This window comes from Neomonachus schauinslandi, chromosome 2, assembly GCF_002201575.2.
Source record: "Neomonachus schauinslandi chromosome 2, ASM220157v2, whole genome shotgun sequence".
NCBI lineage: Eukaryota > Metazoa > Chordata > Mammalia > Carnivora > Phocidae > Neomonachus > Neomonachus schauinslandi.
Genome location: NC_058404.1, coordinates 44,014,336 through 44,035,123, shown reverse-complemented (window position 1 = coordinate 44,035,123; position 20,788 = coordinate 44,014,336). Strand labels below are relative to the sequence as shown.

At 35.6% G+C, this 20,788-nt stretch overlaps 1 protein-coding gene across 4 annotated transcripts in view; it reads right to left on the bottom strand.

Annotated features, from left to right (window-relative positions):
• PPP3CC (protein phosphatase 3 catalytic subunit gamma) overlaps positions 1-20,788 on the bottom strand; it is a 97,786-nt gene that overhangs the window by 11,599 nt on the left and 65,399 nt on the right. For all 4 annotated transcript variants that reach the window (XM_021699023.2, XM_044912840.1, XM_021699024.2 and 1 more), the window contains exons 6-10: positions 19,886-20,025; positions 14,819-14,896; positions 14,642-14,736; positions 10,603-10,728; positions 9,728-9,799 (exon numbers count right to left, since the gene is read on the bottom strand). In XM_021699023.2, the coding sequence (XP_021554698.1) occupies positions 9,728-9,799; positions 10,603-10,728; positions 14,642-14,736; positions 14,819-14,896; positions 19,886-20,025 (511 nt within the window). The remainder of the gene's footprint in view (positions 1-9,727; positions 9,800-10,602; positions 10,729-14,641; positions 14,737-14,818; positions 14,897-19,885; positions 20,026-20,788) is intronic.

The window sequence follows — 20,788 nt, the reverse complement described above, 5'->3', positions numbered from 1 at the left end:
TTTGAAATATGATACGGGTCAGGTTTAATTTTTTCTCAGATATCCCCAAATCACTTATTAAAAATACCATCATTTTCCTACTACTCCTGGCAGCACCACCTCTGATGTAAATCAAGTGTCCACATATGTTGGCGATGTTTCAGGATTCTCTGTTCTGTTTCAGTGCTCATCTGTTCTTGCTCTACTAATTCTAATTACTCTAGCTTTATAGTAAATCTTGATATAAAGAACAAGTCTTCCCACTCTGTTTCTCCTCAAGACTTAAGCTATTTCCATATTAATTTTGTAACCTTTCCGTAGCATTTTCATACAAATTTTAGAATCTGTCCTCAGCATTTTCATATGAATTTTAGAATCGAATGGGCTGTTAATACTTGACTTTGTACTGAATCCATAGATCAATCTGGTAATGACTGAGATCTTTACAATACTGAGTTTTAAAAAAATCAATGAACATTTTATTTCTTTCCATTTATTTAGATCTCCTTTAATTTCTCTAATAATGCTTTATAGTTTGTTGCTTAGAGGTACCACACACCACTTGTTAGATTTATTGTTAAGGATGATATTGTAAATGGCATCTTTCTTAAGATTTCATTTTGTTGCTGGTAATAGAAATACAAATGATTTTTGCTTATTGACTTTGTATCCAGCAGCTCAGCTACATGCACTTGTTGATTTTAACAATCTATAGATTCTTTTAAATTTTCTCTGCACACAATAATATCACTTACAATAATGATAGTTGTGTTTCTCTCTTTCCAATCTTTACACCATATGTTGCTTTTTTTCCTGCCTTATTGTATTGGGTGCAACTTCTAATACGATATTGTATAGAGGTGTTGATAACTGGTATCCTTGTCTATTCCCAATCATTAAGGAGAGCTTTCAACATTTTGCCATATGATGTTTCCAAAAGGGTTTTATAGCTATGTTTGTTAAAGAATTTCTTTCTGAGCAGAATTTAAGGGATCTATTGCAAAAGAAGGATGAATTTTACCTAATGTTGCTTCTACATTTACTAAGATGTGATTTTTCTTCTTTTTAATGCAGTGAATTATACTGTTTTAAATAAAATTTTATTTTATAATAGTTTTAGATGTTCAGCAAAGTTGTGAACATCCTGGATGTGTAGCAACAGGAGTCACTATGGAGTTCGCATTCACCCCTCACCCAGTTCCCACTATTATTAAGATCTCAGGGGCGCCTGGGTGGCTCAGTCGTTAAGCGGCTGCCTTTGGCTCATGTTATGATCCCAGGGTCCTGGGATTGAGCCCCGCGTTCAGCAACCTGCTCCGCGGGAAGTCTGCTTCTCCCTCTGCCTGCTGCTTCCCCTACTTGTGCTCTCTCTCTGTCAAATAAATAAATAAAATCTTAAAAAAAAAAACAAAAACCAAAAAAGATCTTACATTGCTATATACTGATTGAATTTTGAATGCCAAATCTTCCAAAATTTCTGGAATAAATCTACTTGGTTGGGAGACATAATTCTTTTATGTATATTGCTAGTTTCAATTTGTTGATGTTTTGTTTAGGATTATTCTATCTATATTAATGTCCTTTCACATTTTAGTATCATAGTTATACTAGCCTCACTAAATGAGCTGGGGAGCATTTTTTCTTTTTCATTCTCAGGAGGATTTGTGTAAGATTAGTGTTGTTTCTTTTTTTAAATTTTTAAATAGTTTGTTATTATTATTATTTATTTATTTGACACAGAGAGAGAGAGAGAGAGCACAAGTAGGCAGAGTGGCAGGCAGAGGGAGAAAGAGAAGCAGGCTCCCCGCAGAGCAGAGAGCCCGATGTGGGACTCGATCCCAGGACCCTGGGATTATGACCTGAGCCAAAGGCAGATGTTTAACCAACTGAGCCACCCAGGTGCCCATGTTGTTTCTTTCTTAAATATTTGGTAAATCTGTTGGTGAAATTATCTTCACCTGGCATCTTCTTTTCTTCATAGAAAGATTTTAAATTACAGATCCTATTTCTTGGTAGGAATGTAATTATTAAGATTTTCTATATTGCGTCAGTTTGAATAAGTTCCATTTCTCAGGAAATCTGTCCATTTCACCTAAGTTTTAAAATTCATTCTCGGGCGCCTGGGTGGCTCAGTTGGTTAAGCGACTGCCTTAGGTTCAGGTCATGATCCTGGAGTCCCTGAATCGAGTCCCGCATCGGGCTCCCTGCTCGGCAGGGAGTCTGCTTCGTCCTCTGACCCTCACCCCTCTCATGTGTTCTCTCTCTCTCATTCTCTCTCTCTCAAATAAATAAAATCTTAAAAAAAAAAAAATTCATTCTCATTATTCTATTAATGTCTATAGGGTCTGATGTCTCCATTTTTCAGTACTACCTTTGGTTACTTTTGTCTTATCTTGTTTATTTGGTAAGTCTTACCAGGGATTTATCAATTTTATGAGTCTTTTAAAAGAGCACATTTTGGTATTACTACTTCTGTATTTTTTCCTATTTTATAACTAATATTCTTAATCTTTTATTTCATTTCTTCTATTTTCTTTGGGTTTAAAGTACTATCTATCCTTTTGTCAACTTTCTGAGATGGATGCTGATTTTCTGCCTTTCTTCTTTTCCAGTATATTCATTTAAAGCTATAAATTTTCCTCTAAGCACAGCTTTAGATACATCCCCCAATTTTTGTGTTTTTTTTTTCCAAGTTTAAATTAATTTGTATTTAAGCACTGATTTTATACCACAAAATGTGGTATAAAGGTGACTATATTTGTTCATGGAAACTGCCTTCAAAATACATTGCAACTAAGCTGTATATAAGATTCTATATGCGTTTTGGAAGACATCACACAGAAGCAGCTGCTTTGTCAATAAATTTGACCACTTTCACATTGCTCTTGGTCAGTCCACCACAGTTATGCAAGGTGATCTGGACCTTGTTGTACACACTAAACCATTCTGGGTGATGATTCATCTTCTCTGCTTGTAGGTTGACTCAGGACATGAAGTCAAATGCCTGATTACAATTTTTGAAGTACTCTTTGTAGATGGCATCTCTTTTACTTAATTCCAACCATCCTGTTACTTTAAGGTCAAGTATAATTTAATTTCTCTCAGAAGACAGCAGAAGCTGTCAACCAGTGAGCATCTGCTGACATGGCCACAAGGTTCAGGCTCCATTCCCAGGCCTGCCTGCTTGTTACTTGTCCTCAAACTTTAATATGTTCTACTTTTCATTTTCATTCAGCTCAAAATATTTTCAGATTTTCAAAGTGATTTGTTATTTGACCCATGGGTTATCAAGTGTATGTGTGTGTGTGTGTGTGTGTGTATACACTTTTTTTTTTTTTTAAGGTAAGCTCTAGCCCCAATGTGGGGCTTGAACTCATGACCCTGCGATCAAGAGTCGCATGTTCTACCAACTGAGCCAGCCAGCCATTCCTATCAAGTGTGTGTGTGTTTGTGTGTATGTATATATATGAAATTTTATTTTTAAAATTTACTTATTTTAGAGAGAGAAGAGGGAGAGAGCGTGAGTGGGGGGAGGGGCAGAGGGAGAGAATCTCAAGCAGACTCCTTGCTGAGTGTGGAGCCTGACTGGAGCTCGATCTCACGACCCATGAAATCATGACCTGAGCCAAAATCACAAGTCAGATGCTTAACCGACTGGGCCACTCGGGTGCCCCAAGTCTCCTAAAATACGGGGATGTTCTAGATTATCTTTTTTTTTTTTAAAAGATTTTATTTATTTATTTGACAGAGAGACACAAAGTGAGAGAGGGAACAAAAGCAGGGGGAGAGGGAGAGGGAGAAGCAGGCTTCCCGCTGAGCGGGGAGCCCGATGTGGAGCTCGATCCCAGGACCCTGGGATCATGACCTGAGCCGAAGGCAGACGCTTAACGACTGAGCCACCCAGGCGCCCCTAGATTATCTTTTTGTTACTGATTTACGTATTACCTGCATATAGTCAAAGAACATAGTCATTACGATTTTAAATACTTTGACATCTGCAACTTACTTTTAGCTCAGTACGTGGTCAATTTTTGTAAATGTTATGTGTGTTTAAAAAGGTGTATTCAGCACCTGTTGGATGCAGTGTTCTTTGTATGTCCATTAGGTCAAGTTCATTAATTACATTGTAATTTTCTACAGTCTTCCTAATTTTGTTTGTCTGCTTACTCCATCAATTACTGAGAGATATTTGTTAAATTCTCCCACCATCATTGTGAATATTTTGACTTCTCATTGTACTTGTTATTTTTTATTTTACATATTATGAAGCCATATTATTAATTGCATACACACATAAAATTGTTACATCTTATTTTTTAGTTTCTACTTCATGTAATATTTATCTAAAACAACTTTTCTCTGGTTGGTGTTTGCGTTATATATTTATTTTTCTCCTTTTACTTACAAACTTTCTGTATCCTTATGCTGTGATCTGTCTCTTATAAAACATAAAGTTAAAAACAAATCCTACTTGACAATTTGTCTTTTAAACATTAACATTTGGGGCACCTGGGTGGCTCAGTTGGTTAAGCGACTGCCTTCAGCTCAGGTCATAATCCTGGAGTCCCGGGATTGAGTCCCGCATCGGGCTCCCTGCTCAGCAGGGAGTCTGCTTCTCCCTCTGACCCTCCCCCTCTCATGTGCTTTCTCGCTCTCTCAAATAAATAAATAAATAAATAAAATCTTAAACATTAACACTTAATAAAATTTCTGAAATATTTATCATGATAATTTATTCTATTTGTCTTATTGTTATATGTACCTTCCTTCCTTTCTTGCCTTCTTGTGGATTATTTTTTATCATTCCATTTTTTTCTATAATTTAAAAGTTAAATACTTTAAAAAACCCTCTTTTCTTGAAGGTTACTCTAAATCACAACATGTATCTCTTACTTACCAAAATATAATATTGGTTTTTTTTTTTCCAATTTTTTTTAAGTTTATTTATTTACTTAAGTAATTGCCACACCCAACCTGCGGCTTTAACTTATAACCCCAAGATAAAGAGTCACATGCTCTTCCAACTGAGCCAGTGAGACACGCCCCCCACCCAGTATAATGCTAACAGTTACTTTCCCCTTCTTCCCAGATAATGCAGCCCTCACATACTTTATCTCTATCCCACTGACAATTATTATTGTCTTATGTTTTAATTCTGTCTTTTAAACCTAATAAAACATTATTATTGTTGTGTAATACAGTTTACATTCATTTGATTTACCCACATATTTTCTACTATTTTTACTTTTTATTTCTTCTTGAATCTCCAAGCTTCCATCTGGTATTTTCCTTCTGCTTGAATAATATTTTTTAAAATTTCACTTAGGGGGCGCCTGGGTGGCTCAGTCAGTTAAGCATCTGCCTTCGGCTCAGGTCATGATCCCAGGGTCCTGGGATTGAGCTCCACATCAGGCTCCCTGCTCAGTGGGGAGCCTGCATCTCCTTCTCCCTCTGCCTGCCACTCCCCCTACTTGTGTGCTTTCTCTGTCAAATAAATAAATAAAATCTTTAAAATAAAATAAAATATCACTTAGTGGATCTTTTGGTAATTCTCTAAGTATATTTTTTAAGGGAGGGGTATCTGAAAAATGCTTATTTTCTCTTCACTCTTGAAAGGCATTCCTGCTGGGTATAGAACTCTAGGTTACCAATTATTATCTTTCAGTGCTTTGAATATTTTATTCCATTTTTCTTGCTTCTACTGTCAGTTTAATTGGTCTCTTTTGAAATTAATCTCTTTTTTTCTGGTTAAGATTTTTTTCTTTGTCATCTGAAGTACTTTTACTATGAAGTACTCAGGTGTTATTTTCTTTGTATTCATTCTGCGTTGGTTTACAGAGCTTCTTCAATCTGTGGCTTAATGTCTTGTCAACCTTAGAAAATTTTTATCCATTATCTCCTCAAATAATGATTCTATCTATTCTAAGTCTTCTCTGGGACTCCACACATACAGATGATAAGCCTACTCACTGTATCCTCTGTCTCCTAGGCCTTTTTTGGTATTTTATTTTTTCTTTTCATGATTCATTCTAGATTGTTTTTTCTGACCTATTGTCTGGTTCATTTATTCTTTGTTTAGCTTTACTGAATCTGTTAATTCATCTTTCACAATTTAAAAATTTATTTTACTTTTCATTCCTAGCATCTTCTTTCAATGCTTTATCAACTCTGCTTTTATAATTCACAATTTTCTGCCAAAATTTTCAACCTAGTTTTTTATGTTCTTGAACACAGTAAGCATTGTTTTGGTTTGGTTTGGTGTTTAGCACAGCTATTTTATTTATTTTTTTTTTTTTAAAGATTTTATTTATTTATTTGATAGAAACAGAGATAGCCAGAGCAGGAACACAAGCAGGGGGCGCAGGAGAGGGAGAAGCAGGCTTCCTGCTGAGCAGGGAGCCCGATGCAGGGCTCAATCCCAGGACCCTGGGATCATGACCTGAGCCGAAGGCAGACGCTTAATGACTGAGCCACCCAGGCACCCTTAGCACAGCTATTTTAAAGTTCAGTCTGATAAAGCCAATGTCTGGAGAACCTGGCATCTGTTTTTATTTTTTGGTGTTTCTGCTGGTTCTCATTCATGTTGTTATATCTCCTCATATGCCTAGTTATTTTTGGTTGTGAGTCACATATTATATATTTGAAAGATTATTTGTAGTAATTTAAAGTCCTACACGATGTTATCTTAGTATAGAGAGGTTTGCTTTTGCCAGGTGCCTAGGGCTACTTTATTTAAATTTCATGGATTGAAATGATTTGAAGGTAGGCTGTAGTGACTTTCAGGGCTGTTCTATTTCCAGTTTACCCTTACTCTTACATAGATGCAACATTCTGGGGTCCCCAACCAATGAGGAGAAACTCACCAGCCCTCACATCATCCTTGGCAAGCCATGAGCCCTAATTTTTTTTTAAGTAGGCTCCATGCCCAGCATGGAACCCAACACGTGGCTTGAACTCACAACCCCGAGATCAAGACCTGAGCTGAAATCAAGAGTTGGACGCCCAACCAAATAAGCCATCCAGGCACCCCAAACCCTAACTTTTTAGCTTCTATCAAGATGGCTGCTCAACATCTTAGTTCCTTCTTTTGAAATTCATGAATATCTCTAGGAAAGAAATAGTCCCAAATTTTGGTTTTACCTCTCTGGATTTATGTCTTTTTTCCAGATCTCAACTTGGTAATTATTTTACTTTGTTAGCTTTCTGAATGCCTCTAAAGCAAATTTTAGAATACTGTGTCTAGTTTTTACAGTTATCTTAAGTCAGGGTTGATTTAAACTATCTAGTGTGGCATTACTAAAGTGGAAATCCTTAGTTTGTATCACTTAAATAAAACCAAAATTGTATTGTTTTTAGTGTAGTTTCAGAAAGGAATGGAATTAGAAGTATGTTCAATTCACCATCATAACCTAAAAAGTTATTCTTCATTTCCTTTCAGAAAAAAATTAAAAAGCATATATCAGCTTATATCTACACACCCTGTAAAAAATGGAAATGAGAAAATTCTATTCATTTACTTTTGCACTTAACAGAATATCTAGTACATTTTCCATATTAGCACTGATTGCTCTAATCCATTCTTTTTTTAATAGTTGCACATATCACTCAATCTAACTCAACATTTACTTATCATGCTCACTACACTATACTTGGCTTTAGGGCTATTTTGGTGAGCAAAAACCAACTGTGTCCTAGCATTTGGGGAGTCTACAGTTGAGTGGGAGTAAAATATATTACTCTTATAATAATATAAATAAATGCAAAATTACAATTCTATCAAATGCTAAGGAGAGGTACATGGTGATATGAGACAGCATGACAGGGGTACTGGATCTAGTCAGGGAGGTCAGAAATGTCTTCCATGAGGATGTTACAATAAGCTGAACAAGAGCTAACTAGAAGAGAAGGGGAAGAGGAGGCTTGCAAAATAATATTCTATGTAGAGAATCTATCAAATGGGTATGTCATAATTGATTTACCCACCTCTCCACTCAGGGACATTTGTTCTGATTGTTCTGATTCTGTTGATACTATGACAATACTTTAATATGTATTCCCATATGCAATTTTTGGCATAATTTTGTAAGCATACCTTATGGTAATTAAGAATCCTTTCTTAGTACATATAATAGAGTTCGCAATAATTTCCATATCCACCTAGATTTGAATATAAATCCTACTAGATCTATTTCTTACATATTTCATCTTCCCCTAACTTAAATTCTTTATTTTGTTTGAATTTTCTCTTGCCTGAATTATTTCCTCAAAAAGAACTGGTTCCTTATAATGATCTGCTACCTCATACATAAAGATGCTCACAAGCTATGCTCCATCTGCTCTTCACCTTCAATGTGGAATCTAAAACATAACTATGTTTAGGACTCCCCTCTATCTGCCCAAAGTAAGCTAGGCTTTTTCCACTATGTAGATGGTTTATCCTAACAGTTGAATGAATCACTTCAGCACAGAGCGTGGAAAATGAGACAACCAGAGGTTTGAACTCAGGTGTCATCATCTTTCCAGAATCTTTTGCATTCTCAGATAAGTTAGGACCTATCTTTAAAATCAAACTGCCTCGGGCTCCCTGCTCCACAGGAAGCCTGCTTCTCCCTCTGCCTCTGCCTCTCTCTCTGTCTCTCATGAATAAATAAATAAAATCTTTAAAAAATAAATAAATAAAATCAAACTGCCCACAATACACTAGGAAAAAAATACTTGGCTACATATATAACAAAATGTTACTATATAAAGATCGCTCACAAGCCAATAAGAAAAGCAAAAACCAAACAAACATGCACATAACCCAGTAGGAAAATGGGCAAAAGGTATGAATTGACAATTCACAAAAGAAAAATACATGCGGTCAATAAAAAAAAAAAAAAATGTCCATTAGTCATCATAAAAATACAAATTAAAATTTTAAAAACACCAGACTATAAAAATGATAGTAAACAGTATTGGACAGTGCACTGTGAACTATGCATCACACACACAAAATGGAATCTGGTACAGCCTTTCTAGAGGTTATCTGTATCTGATTTAAAATTGTAAGTACTAAATGACACAGATATTCAATTTCTAGAAATTTATCCTATGAACATAATCAAGAACATATTATTCTCAATTTCCTAATATTGCTTCCCTTTCTTTCATATCATATATCAACATCTGACTTGTACTTATTTATTGTCTTCTCTCCCCTAGAATATAAGTTTATTGCATGCAAGGACCTAAATAGTACTTGCTATATATTAGTCATGTAATAAATACTGGTTGTTGACAGAATGTGTAAAGATTTATCTATAAGAATTTTTAAACTGTAGGGTTTTAAAACAAAAAAGTTGGAAAAACTCCAATATCCAACAGCAGGAGATTGATTAAAACAAAAATCACCAATAAAGACAACTAGATAACTGTTAAAAATTAGTCTATTAAAAAACTATAAATGTTTATGATACTAATACATGACCTCATTTTTGTTAAAAAGGAAAAAAAGGGGAAAATATATGCAAAGATATAAGACAGGTAACACAGTATTACATCAAGATGTGAATAGCTGATATTTATGAGATGGCAGGTTTACAGGTAACTTTTTTGTTCTTATTTGCGGTTTCCAGTATTTTTCAAATTTTATTTTTCTGTAATGAACACAATTCTTTTCTAATAAGACAAAGAAAATTATTCAAAACAAACTAAAACCAAACTCAAAACTTCATTTCTAGTTCAAATGAGAAAAAGGCAAGTTTACCTTCAATTTCATCATCAGAAATCAATTCATCATCAGAGCATATGTTGAGAATGTTAACCAGCATCTCTGTGACTATATAAGACAAAATAACCCAAAATGTATACAATTAATAAGGTATTCTCTCTAAAATGATGTGGATGTTTAAGTAAACACATGTTAAATAAACATAAACAAAAATGATTTGTCATTATGCTATTAAGAGTAATTATTAAGAGTAGCATTAAATCTAGACCTTCAGGTTTATATAGAATTTGGGGAAATTACTTGCTTCAGTAAAAGTCTGGTCTTTGAAGATTCTATTGCATAATTACTTGATTTCATGAGACTGTTGTCCAGAGCCTTTTCCTCACTGATATGTACATGAAAAGATTTCCTCCCGTTTTACAAAGATGTTAAGCCATCAGGTCTATGCCCAACAAATTTATTTTATATTTGCATAGCTTATTTGTATAGGTGCACAAATAAAATTCTACAGGACACTATTTCCTATTTAAATCTCTTTATCACTGAAGAAATCACTGAAGGAATGGTTTAGTGACTTATGTTATTTTAACATCCTGATCATAGTAGGGTAGCTGCTTTAAATTGATATTTACAACAATAAGCACACAATTGACTAGAACTATAATTTAAAAACCAATTTAAAAATTAAAAAAATAAAATAAATAAAATAAACCAATTAAGTGCCATTTAAAAATCTTTGTAGAGAACAAAGAAATTAGAAAATACTTCGGATAGCTTTATTATTTATTGTTTTTTATTTTTTTTTAATTCTGTAAGTTTAAGAAAAACATTTCTGAACCATCAGGGGACTCATGAAATATAAAAGGGTGCTCCATCACTAATTAAGACAACTGAGCATCCAGTTCTCTTACCTTTTTCCCCAACAAATGGCAAAGACCATGTGAAAACGTCCATAAAGTTTGGAAGCCAGTAGGGGTGTGGAGAACAGTTAAACTGCCTGATATTCATGACATTGTTTTCATATTTTAGCACAGCAGCTAAAAAGGAAAAAGCAGGAAAATATGGCACAGAGGAACATGACATGGCAAATGGTATGCTTTGTATAGCTGTGTACCTACTAAACAGAACTCATGAATTTCCTTTCCACTTGTAAGTTCGCGACTTGATATTTAAGAGCAGATGGAAAATCTTAAAGCATTTTATACAGTTCATTCTTTTAAGAATTATCCCAAGGAACAAAGTTACCTGAAGATCTCATATATTAAAAGTACAAAAGAAACTGAGCTCTGAAACTTCAAAGGGTCACTGCGCAGTAACCATCTGTAGAAATCTCAGGTTCCACATTAGAAAAATTTTGTCATAATTTCCCTTTATAGGCCAAATGGTTACAATTACAGCTCTCCTTTGAAGGCAAACATTTTTCATTAAGCAAACACAGCCTCTTTTGCTAGTCATTATCCAGTGCCAAAGATTTTATAAACTCTCTGGGAGTTTAGAACATAGCAATTATCAATTCATAGTAGGGGATACAGATGGTAAACTTGGAGCAATTTACACAGCTCAGAAGTAGATTAAATCATCTCTGCATATTATACAGAGGATTAAAAATCCATCTCTCCTATACAGAGTTAGTATACTGCTAGCACCATATAAATGTTTAACTTGATCAGTTCATGTATTTGTACACATGCTTTGGTACTAAACTAATTTTCTTTGTATTTTAAAAGTTTGAAAATCCAATTTCTTAGACTTCACCATGAGCACGAACTCTGCGATGTTGTTTGCATTATTCTCTTTAGTCTTACTTGATCATAAATAGATTCGGGTATGAAGTACTTCAGGAATGACAGATATAGGTCATTTCCTGGTTCCTGTTTCTTTGTTTATTAAAGGATAGTCTCATGTGCTCAAAATTTAAGTTACTGAGTGTCTAAAACGTATACCATGGATTATAAAGAAAATACATGAAAGTAGGATCTCCTGCTCTTAAAAACCTAACATTGGATATAATATACATGTCCCATTATTTTCATGTGTATATATTTTATTTAGGTTAGATGAATACACAATTATTCAACAATTCCCTCAATCTACACAGGAAAAAGAAGTGAGAGGTGGCTCTTTATAGTGGATGATTAGAAATGAGAGCATAAAAAAGTGCTTTTGGGTATGTTCCCAGTGGACACAAAAAATAGGAATAGAAATCTTTAAAAATCATGACTTAAGGATCTTTCACATAATCACTGGAACTAAGAAATACTCTTTGGTACCAATATGAAAGAAAGAAAAGCAACAGAAGAAGAAAGAGAAAAAGGAAAGGGGGAGAGGGTTGTCATTTTCAAGAAAGAGGTACTTGGATGGGGAGTAACTTAGTACCAGCAGACATTATTTCATATACCACTCTGTCTTTTTCCTAAAAAAAAAAAAAAAAAAGTTTGAGAAAAAACCAAGGAAAATAAGAATGTTTCAAGATAAAGTTACCAATTATGTCAAAGTCAACAGAAAACTCTGGTAGACTGGACTGTGACTTAAAAGATTATTCACTAAAGGAATAATCAAGATCAAAACCAGGTTAGAATGGGGCAGAAAACGAGCTGGCATTTAGTGAATGAGTGAAGTGACTGCTGTGTTGGGTGGCAGGTTTCAGTTGAGCACACTGACAAATCCACTGTGCAATCAATAGACACTCTTCCTAGTGAGCCTGAACAAGGGAAAAGGGAATGTCTTCATCGCAGATATGAGGACTAGGGCCATGAAGTGTCCTTGAAGAAGTTGCCAACACAAGCAGCACATACCATTCATAATGGAAGAAATAAGAAGAAAACTAAGTCTGTAACATATTGGGAATATTAGGAAGGAAATAAGAAAGAATGGAGTTAGGGAGAAGCAGAGTGTGGTGGGATAGCTAAGATTCAGAAAAGAATGACGAGATGTAAAAAAACTAGATGCTGGAAGAGAACTGAAGTCAAAGAAGTGTTTTTTAAAATGTATAGTAAGCCACTGAGATGACTGATTCAAATCAGATTGAAGTGAGATGTGCCATTCCTTAGTTTCCCTTTAAACAGGCTACATAGTAAGTATACTGTGGAGCTCTTTTAAACTTGATTCCCCAGCTGCATATACAAGGTATGACTATAAAGTAATGAGACTTAAAAACCACCAACTACAAACACACCAGACCTTATATATGAGATGAGTGTGGTCCTCTGATGTAATCACACTAGGCACAATAACAGTAAAATGTTATAGTATCATAGCAATTTAGAGTTTGACAGATGCTTTTAATGTTCATTTTTAGTATTCCAACTTATCTTCAACAACCCTATATGACAGGTATTTTAAAGATACACCGAGGCTCAGAGAAGTTAAGTGTCTTGTTAAATGTGAAATTAAGTGTCATGTTAGCTGTGAATTTAAAAGTGAAGCAGGACTAGACTAGAATTTCTTCTGACTCCTAGCTTAGTGCTCTTTTCAATACACCTTGCTGCCTTACCATATATTTAATCCAAAGATGCTGCCATTACTCAAAACATTTTTGGAACTCCTCTTTTGGAATCGCCTCCAGACCCATTTTATAAGCAACACAAGAAAAACCAGTCTCATTACCCTATAATCATACCTTGTTTCTGACCCCAAATGGTATCATCTAGCTTGATCACTCACCTTATTCACCAGTCTTCACTCCAAATGACTTTTGGCTGTTCCAAAAATCAAATCCACCCTCAAAGGACGAAGATTTCCCATCACTGAGGATAATCAAAAGAATGTGTCGCAGACTCTGAAGGCAATGCCAAAAGAGGAGTTCCGAAAACGCTTTGAACAATGGCAGCATTGTTGGAATAAGCATATAGCTTCCCAAGGTAACTACTGTGAAGGGACAATACTCACTTGGATATATACGTTCTGGCATGTTTGTATAAAAGTTCTATTATTTTATAGTCATACTTTGTAAACAACAAAATAGTTACAGAGGCATGTTACAGAGGATATTACAGAGGAAGTTTGCCCTGATACAAAACTTACAAACTATGAATCATAAAAAATTTAAAAAAAAAAAGATTTTGGGGTACCTGGCTGGCTCAGTCAGTAGAGTATGCAACTCTTGATCTCAGGTTCATGAGTTCAAGCCCCACATTGGGCGTATGTAAAAATAAAATTTTCGATAGGATAAAGTCTTAGAATGAGAATCTCTGGATTGAAGGCATGTTTATATTTAATCCTCTCTGTTTATATGGGAAATTGAGGTGTAGAAAAATAATGTGACTTGCCTAAAGTCACACCATTTAGTTTCTGGCAGGGCTTGAACTACAATTTTTCTGACTTTTTGTACAGTATTCATCTACCTGTACCATTCCTCAAGAAAAGCAAAAACAGCTTAATAATTTACAAACATTGAAACTCCAAATAGTGACATTTTATTGAGGTACTGTTACAAATAAATTCACCAAAAGTAATAATTTATGATGACTATTCTAACTTGAACCTGAATTTCTTCTTCTTATATATTTTTTTAAAGATTTATTTATTTTAGAGAGAGAGGGAGAGAGAAGGAGTTGGGGGGGAAGGGCAGAGGGAGAGAATCTTCAAACAGTCCCCACTGAGCACAGAGCCTGACTCAGGGCTCAATCCCACGACCCATGAGATCATGACCTGAGCCAAAACCAAGAGCCAGACACTCAACTGACTGAGCCACCCAGGCACCCCTATTCTTCTTATATTTTGATTCAGGAGTACATATCAGACCTATTATGATCATTATTTATATTTACAAAGAGCCCAATAATCTTTAGGAAATGAAAACCAAGCAGTAGTCTAAATTCTAAGTTTCTTGGCCTTTGTTTCAATTAAGACCTCTTTTCTTATATATAAAATACATACACACATATATGATTAAATTAGAGCTCACATTTACTCACAAATTCAAACTCAAATATCACTGGACTCCTTTACCTTTATTATTATAGACATCTAGGTAATTGGGGGCAGAGAAAATTGTAATGAGTGATGGAAAGCCTGTTGTTTGGCTCTTCCTGTACATTCGATACCTGGAAGAGAGATAACAGTCTGTCTTGATATAAAAGGCAAAAACTCTGTAATGATAATTGGTCCAGTTTTAATATAACTTACCCAGCATCCTGGGCTTCGTGGGCTCTGATTATTGATAACAAATTATTGTTCTGTAAAAATTCACAAACTGCAGGGTAACTGAAAAAGAAAATTAGGAAACATAAACCCAGAACTAAAACAACTGGTTTTTAGTAGGAGGAAGGGGAAAAGTCAAGATGCTATTAGTTGAATTTGTTTCAAAATTATAGATTTGACATACCACTGAACTTTTATTAATGGCTTAGCAATCATCACTGTTTTTCCACTTCACTAATATACCTCATTCCAGATCAAATATGCAGATAACAGACAACCTCAGGACAGGAAAAGAGCTCCCTACTACCTTTTAAATTTTTTGTCTTAACCCTTAACATAACAACACCAAAACTTTTCTTGTCTTGATATAAAAAAAAGTACCCCAGTAGTGTGTGTGTGTGTGTGTGTGTGTGTGAGAGAGAGAGAGAGAGAGAGAGAGAGAGAGAGAGAGAGAGAGATTAGGTGCTAAAAACCGAACACACAATTTTCAAATTATCAAATTGTTAGAAAAGTTAAATAACCTACTTACAGCTTCACAAGTAATATCAACGCCAAGTTGATATTATGCAGGAATATTTCAGGAGTAAATGCAAATATTACACCCAACTGTATTCTAATGAAAGGTGTGATATTTGCATCTACTCCTAACATTTTCTCTCAATATTATTATCTTTCTACATTTAGAAAAACCTGATAGGTTGGGGTGCCTGAGTGACTCAGTCAGTTAGGCGTCTGGCTTTTTTTTTTTTTTTTAAGATTTATTTATTTATTTTGAGAGAGAGAGCACGCAAGAGTGGGGTGGGGGGACAGAGAGGGAGGGAGAGAGAATCCAAGCAGATTCTGCACTGAGCATGGAGCCCTAGGGGGCTGTATCCCATGACCCTGAAATCAAGACCCGAGCTAAAACCAAGAGTCAGTGCCCAGGCACCACAAGTACACTCTTAATTTCTATTCGGGTTTCTTAAGATTCTTTCCCTCTGCCCCTCCCTCCACCTCTCTCCCTCTGGGGTGGAGGGGCGGGGGTGGAGGTTGGGGGGAAGAATTACCTGATAGGAAAAACTGGAGAATGGAGAATACCAAATTATCCTAGAATTATCCAAGTGTTAATTATTTATATTTAAATCTTTCTTATTATGCTCATTAGAAAAATTAACTTTTAAAATAGATTGTACATTCACATGGTATAAAATTGAAAGATACAAATAGTGAGATACAGATACAGTGAAATGCCTCTCTTCTTTTTTTCTTTTAAAGTTTATTTTTTTATTTTAAAGATTTTTATTTATTTGTCAGAGAGAGAGAGAGCACAAGCAGGGGAAGCAGCAGAGGGAGAGGGAGAAGCAGGCTCCTCACTGAGCAAGGAGCCTGATGTGGGACTCGATCCCAGGACCCTGGGATCATGACCTGAGCCGAAGGCAGACGCTTAATGACTGAGCCACCCAGGCGTCCCAAAAGTTTATTTTTTTTAATAATCTCTATACCCAATGTGGGGCTCAAACTCATGACCCCCAGATCAAGAGTCAGTTGCATGCTCTTCTGATTGAGCCAGCCAGGCGCCCCTAAATGCCTCCCTTCTTCCTACATCTATCTTCCAGCTACCTTAGGAGCAACCAATGTTCCTGATTTCTTTGAGTACCCTTTAAAAGATATTCTATAGGCATACCTTGGAGATGTTGTGGGTTCTGTTCCAGACCACCACAACAAAGCAAATATTGAAATAAAGCAGGTCAAATTAATTTTTTGGTTTCCCAGTACATATAAAAGTTAAACTTACACTATACCGTAGTCTATTAAGTGTGCAATAGCATTATGTCTAAAAAATAATGTATATACCTTAACTTAAAAATAATATCTTATTGATGAAAATGCTAACCATCATCTGAGCTTTCAGTGGTCATAATCACAGATCACAAATCACCATAATAAATATAATGATTTAAATAAATAAATATAAAAAAATTTGAAATATTGGGAGAATTACCAAAATGTGACAGAGACAGGAAGTGAGCAAATACTGTTGGAAAAATAATACCCAAGAGACTTGCTTAACACAGGATTGCCGCAAACCTTCAATTTGTAAAAAACTCAGTATCTATGAAGTGCAATACAGCGAAGTGCAATAAAATAAGGTATGCCTGTATTTTATATCCATACATAGAGTTTGTTTTCTTTTCTATTTTTTTATTAAAAAAAAAATAGCCTCATTGAATAGTCTGGCACATTCCATTGTCTGAATGTACCACAAGGTATTTAACTAACTATTCTTCTATTGAACATTTAGGTTGTTTTAAATCTTTTATCATAGGGGCACCTCGGTGGCTCAGTTGGTTAAATATCTCACTCTAAATCTTAGGATCTCAGGGTTGTGAGTTCAAGCCCCACACTGAGCTCCTTGCTGGGTGTGGAGCCTACTTAAAAAAAAATAAATTTATCACAAATAATACACCAGTGAATAACCTTATACCGTTGACCCTTGAACCATGTGGGGAGTGTTCACTCCCCTCGCAGTCAAAAATCTGTGTATAACTTTTTTCTTGTGTGTATAACTATATATTTTTTAAAGATTTTATTTATTTGACAGAGAAAGACACAGTAAGAGAGGGAACACAAGCAGGGGGAGTGGGAGAGGGAGAAGCAGGCTTCCCGTGGAGCAGGGAGCCCGACTCAGGGCCCGATCCCAGGACCCTGGGACCACGACCCGAGCCGAAGGCAGATGCCCAACGACTGAGCCACCCAGGCGCCCCATGTGTATAACTTTTTTTAAGTAGGCTCCATGTCCAACATGGGGCCTAAACTCACAACCCTGATATCAAGAGTCACATGTTCTACTGACTGCGCCAGCCAGGCACCCTCATGTATGTAACTTTTGACTCCCCCAAAAGCTGGCCTGTTGACTAGAAGCCTTACCCATAACAGTCAGTTGACGCATACTTTGTATGTACTATGCATTATATGCTGTATTCTTACACAAAAATAAGCTAGAGAAAAGAAAATGTTAAGCAAGAAAAAATACATTTCTAGTATAGTATTATATTTATATTAAAAAAAATCCGCGTTTAAGTGGACCTGTGCAGTTCAAACACATGTTGTTCAAGGGTATACATTTTACATATCTGCACATTTACATAGTTGATTCTTGTTATTTGCAGTAGCTATGTTCTACAAAGTTAACTTGTAAATACAGCATTAGTCAAAACTGAACCACTGCTCCTAGAGAAAATAGACAGTTAGTGTCCTGTGAGCCTCTGGTCACATTTTCACTAACCGATCAATATATAACCTTGTTTCATGTGTGTTTCTGTGTAAGGACACTTATTTAACATATACTGTTCATTAATTAACATGGAACTCATGGACAACAATGCCTTAAGTCATTCCCAAATAAAGCTTGTATGTATTTTCTCTCTAAGACACATCACAGCCTTCTTACATGTAGAAATACTCGGTAGCACTTAAGCACTATGTTGGGGGCCATTTTACACAGCAAACTCACCAACAAAAAATGTGAAAAATATTGCACTAAACGGACCACAAAAAGAATGGTGGAACAGCATGAAAGCTGAAACAAGACGGCAAAGCAGCTCTTTGTTAACCTCAGTTAGGAACACAGACGGGGTGACAAATTTTTCATCATTCAGCATGTGTGCACGTCTGAATGACCATGACAGTGCTATGAGTGGTGACTTTGCAGTTACAAGTAATTCTTAACAGGAAGGCAAATCTGAAGATCAGAATTTGTAAATAATGAGGATCAATTGTATAGCCACAGGATTACACTTTAGAAGAAGATCTTCTGGATCAAAGGCCCTGGGCATTTATAATAGATGTTGTCAAGCTCATCTCCAAAGAAGTCATAGAGTTTATGTTGTACAAACAATAAAAAGGTATTATGCTCTTTATTTCAAGCAATGTAAAGAGAAGTAAAATTTAGGGGTTCAGTCAGTTGAGTGTCTGACTTGGATTTGGCTCAGTGTGTGCATGTACTCTCTCTCTCTCTCAAAATAAATAAATAAAATCTTTTTAAAAAATTTAAAAAAGAAGTAAAATTTAAATGACTCAGAAAGGAATAAAACAAGGTTGCCTAGAAGAAGGTTAAAACTATGGCAATATTAAGGCTTTTTACTTAATATATGTGGATTTCATTTAATAAATGTACTATCTAGGCAATTAACAGATTTGAACTAAATATATGCATTAACTTGTCACAGTAAAACACTGGGATTAAAAAAATTTAGACTTCAAACTTCTCTCTCTCCCCCTCTTTTTGAATGGCAGAACACAATAAAAGCTCACATATGAGATTTAAGACAACAGCCAACTTCCAGGAAATGTCCTGGGCTTAGTTCACAATGTCCTGTTCTTTTTATATCTTTGCCTATTGCAGTGGTTCCAAACGCTGGAGAGATTGTTAAAAAAATAACAGGATTGGGGCGCCTGGGTGGCTTAGTCGTTAAGCGCCTGCCTTCGGCTCAGGTCATGATCCCAGGGTCCTAGGATCGAGCCCCGCATCAGGCTCCCTGCTCGGCGGGAGGCCTGATTCTCCCTCTCACACTCCCCCTGCTTGTGTTCCCTCTCTCGCTGTGTCTGTCAAATAAATAAATAAAATCTTTAAGAAAATAACACCTCATAAAAAAAAAAAAAAAAACCAAACAGGATTTTCCTGTCTCAGACCCACTGAATCAGAATCTCTGGGGGAAGAGCCAACAAATCTTTATTTTTAAAAAAAACTCATAGATGATGTTTGGGAACAAATAATCAAGATCATTTAGGGTCAGAAAATAACATTTAAGCACTGCAAGATGTTCTGTTCAATCATGTTCAGTATATTACACTTAGGTATTAATGAAGGTACTCATATATATTATGAGGGTACATAATACCTATCAAAATATAAAAAACAAAATAAACAAGAATTTTCTGCCTTCTATTAATCAAAAAATTATACAAAAGTCTTTATATTACAAAAATTAGGGATATAAAGTACTTACAAATAATTTGATGATACATATTACAATTGCCTTTCCTAATTTATAACTTTGAGGATTAGCTTACCTGTAAAAATAAGAGCACCCTCGGACAGTGTTGTGGGTATAGTGCTCCAAGGTCTTTTCATTACCATAATCCTCTGAAGGATCAGACCAAAGCAGGTCACACACTGGCCCAAAGGCTGGAGGTTCTTTAAACCTGTCTAACTAGAAAACACACAAAAGCCAAAAGAAGAAAAATCATGAAGGCAAAAGGAACTTTTGGAAACTGGTATGGGTCAAAAACAAAACAAAACAAAACCCTCCCACCAACAAGAATGTATTAGGAGAAAAAGCAGCAAGCCCCATAAAGAATTTTTCCTTTAGGAAGAAAATGAGTATTTAACAAATTTGGATACACAATTTTTATTATTTTTTTGAAATAAATTTGTATAAATATCCCTGTTATCTAACCATACTGTAGAAAAGGACTGCTTTACATCCTAGTTTGTTTGTTTTTTTTTAAGATTTTATTTATTTGACAGAGAGAGACACAGCGAGAGAGGGAACACAAGCAGGGGGAGTGGGAGAGGGAGAAGCAGGCTTCCAGCAGAGCAGGGAGCCCGATGCAGGGCTGGATCCCAGGACTCTGGGATCATGACCTGAGCCAAAGGCAGACGCTTAACGACTGAGCCACCCAGGCGCCCCTACATCCTAGTTTTAAAAGCAGTACTCATCTAATTCAAATGTGAAATCAACCACTATGGAGATATACTATTATTGAGAAAGACTATGTAAAGTTCATTTCAACTGCCTAGGTGAGCTAACATTACCATCAGGGCAGGAAAGGTTTTACAATTGTTCTGTTCATTGTCTACCTCATTCCAATGGAGATTTCTAGTTTTATTTTGTAAAGGACTTTCATCCTTTCCATTCTATATGCAGGCATTTCAATGTAAGTTATTAATTTAAGCCTTGAGTCATTGCTGCT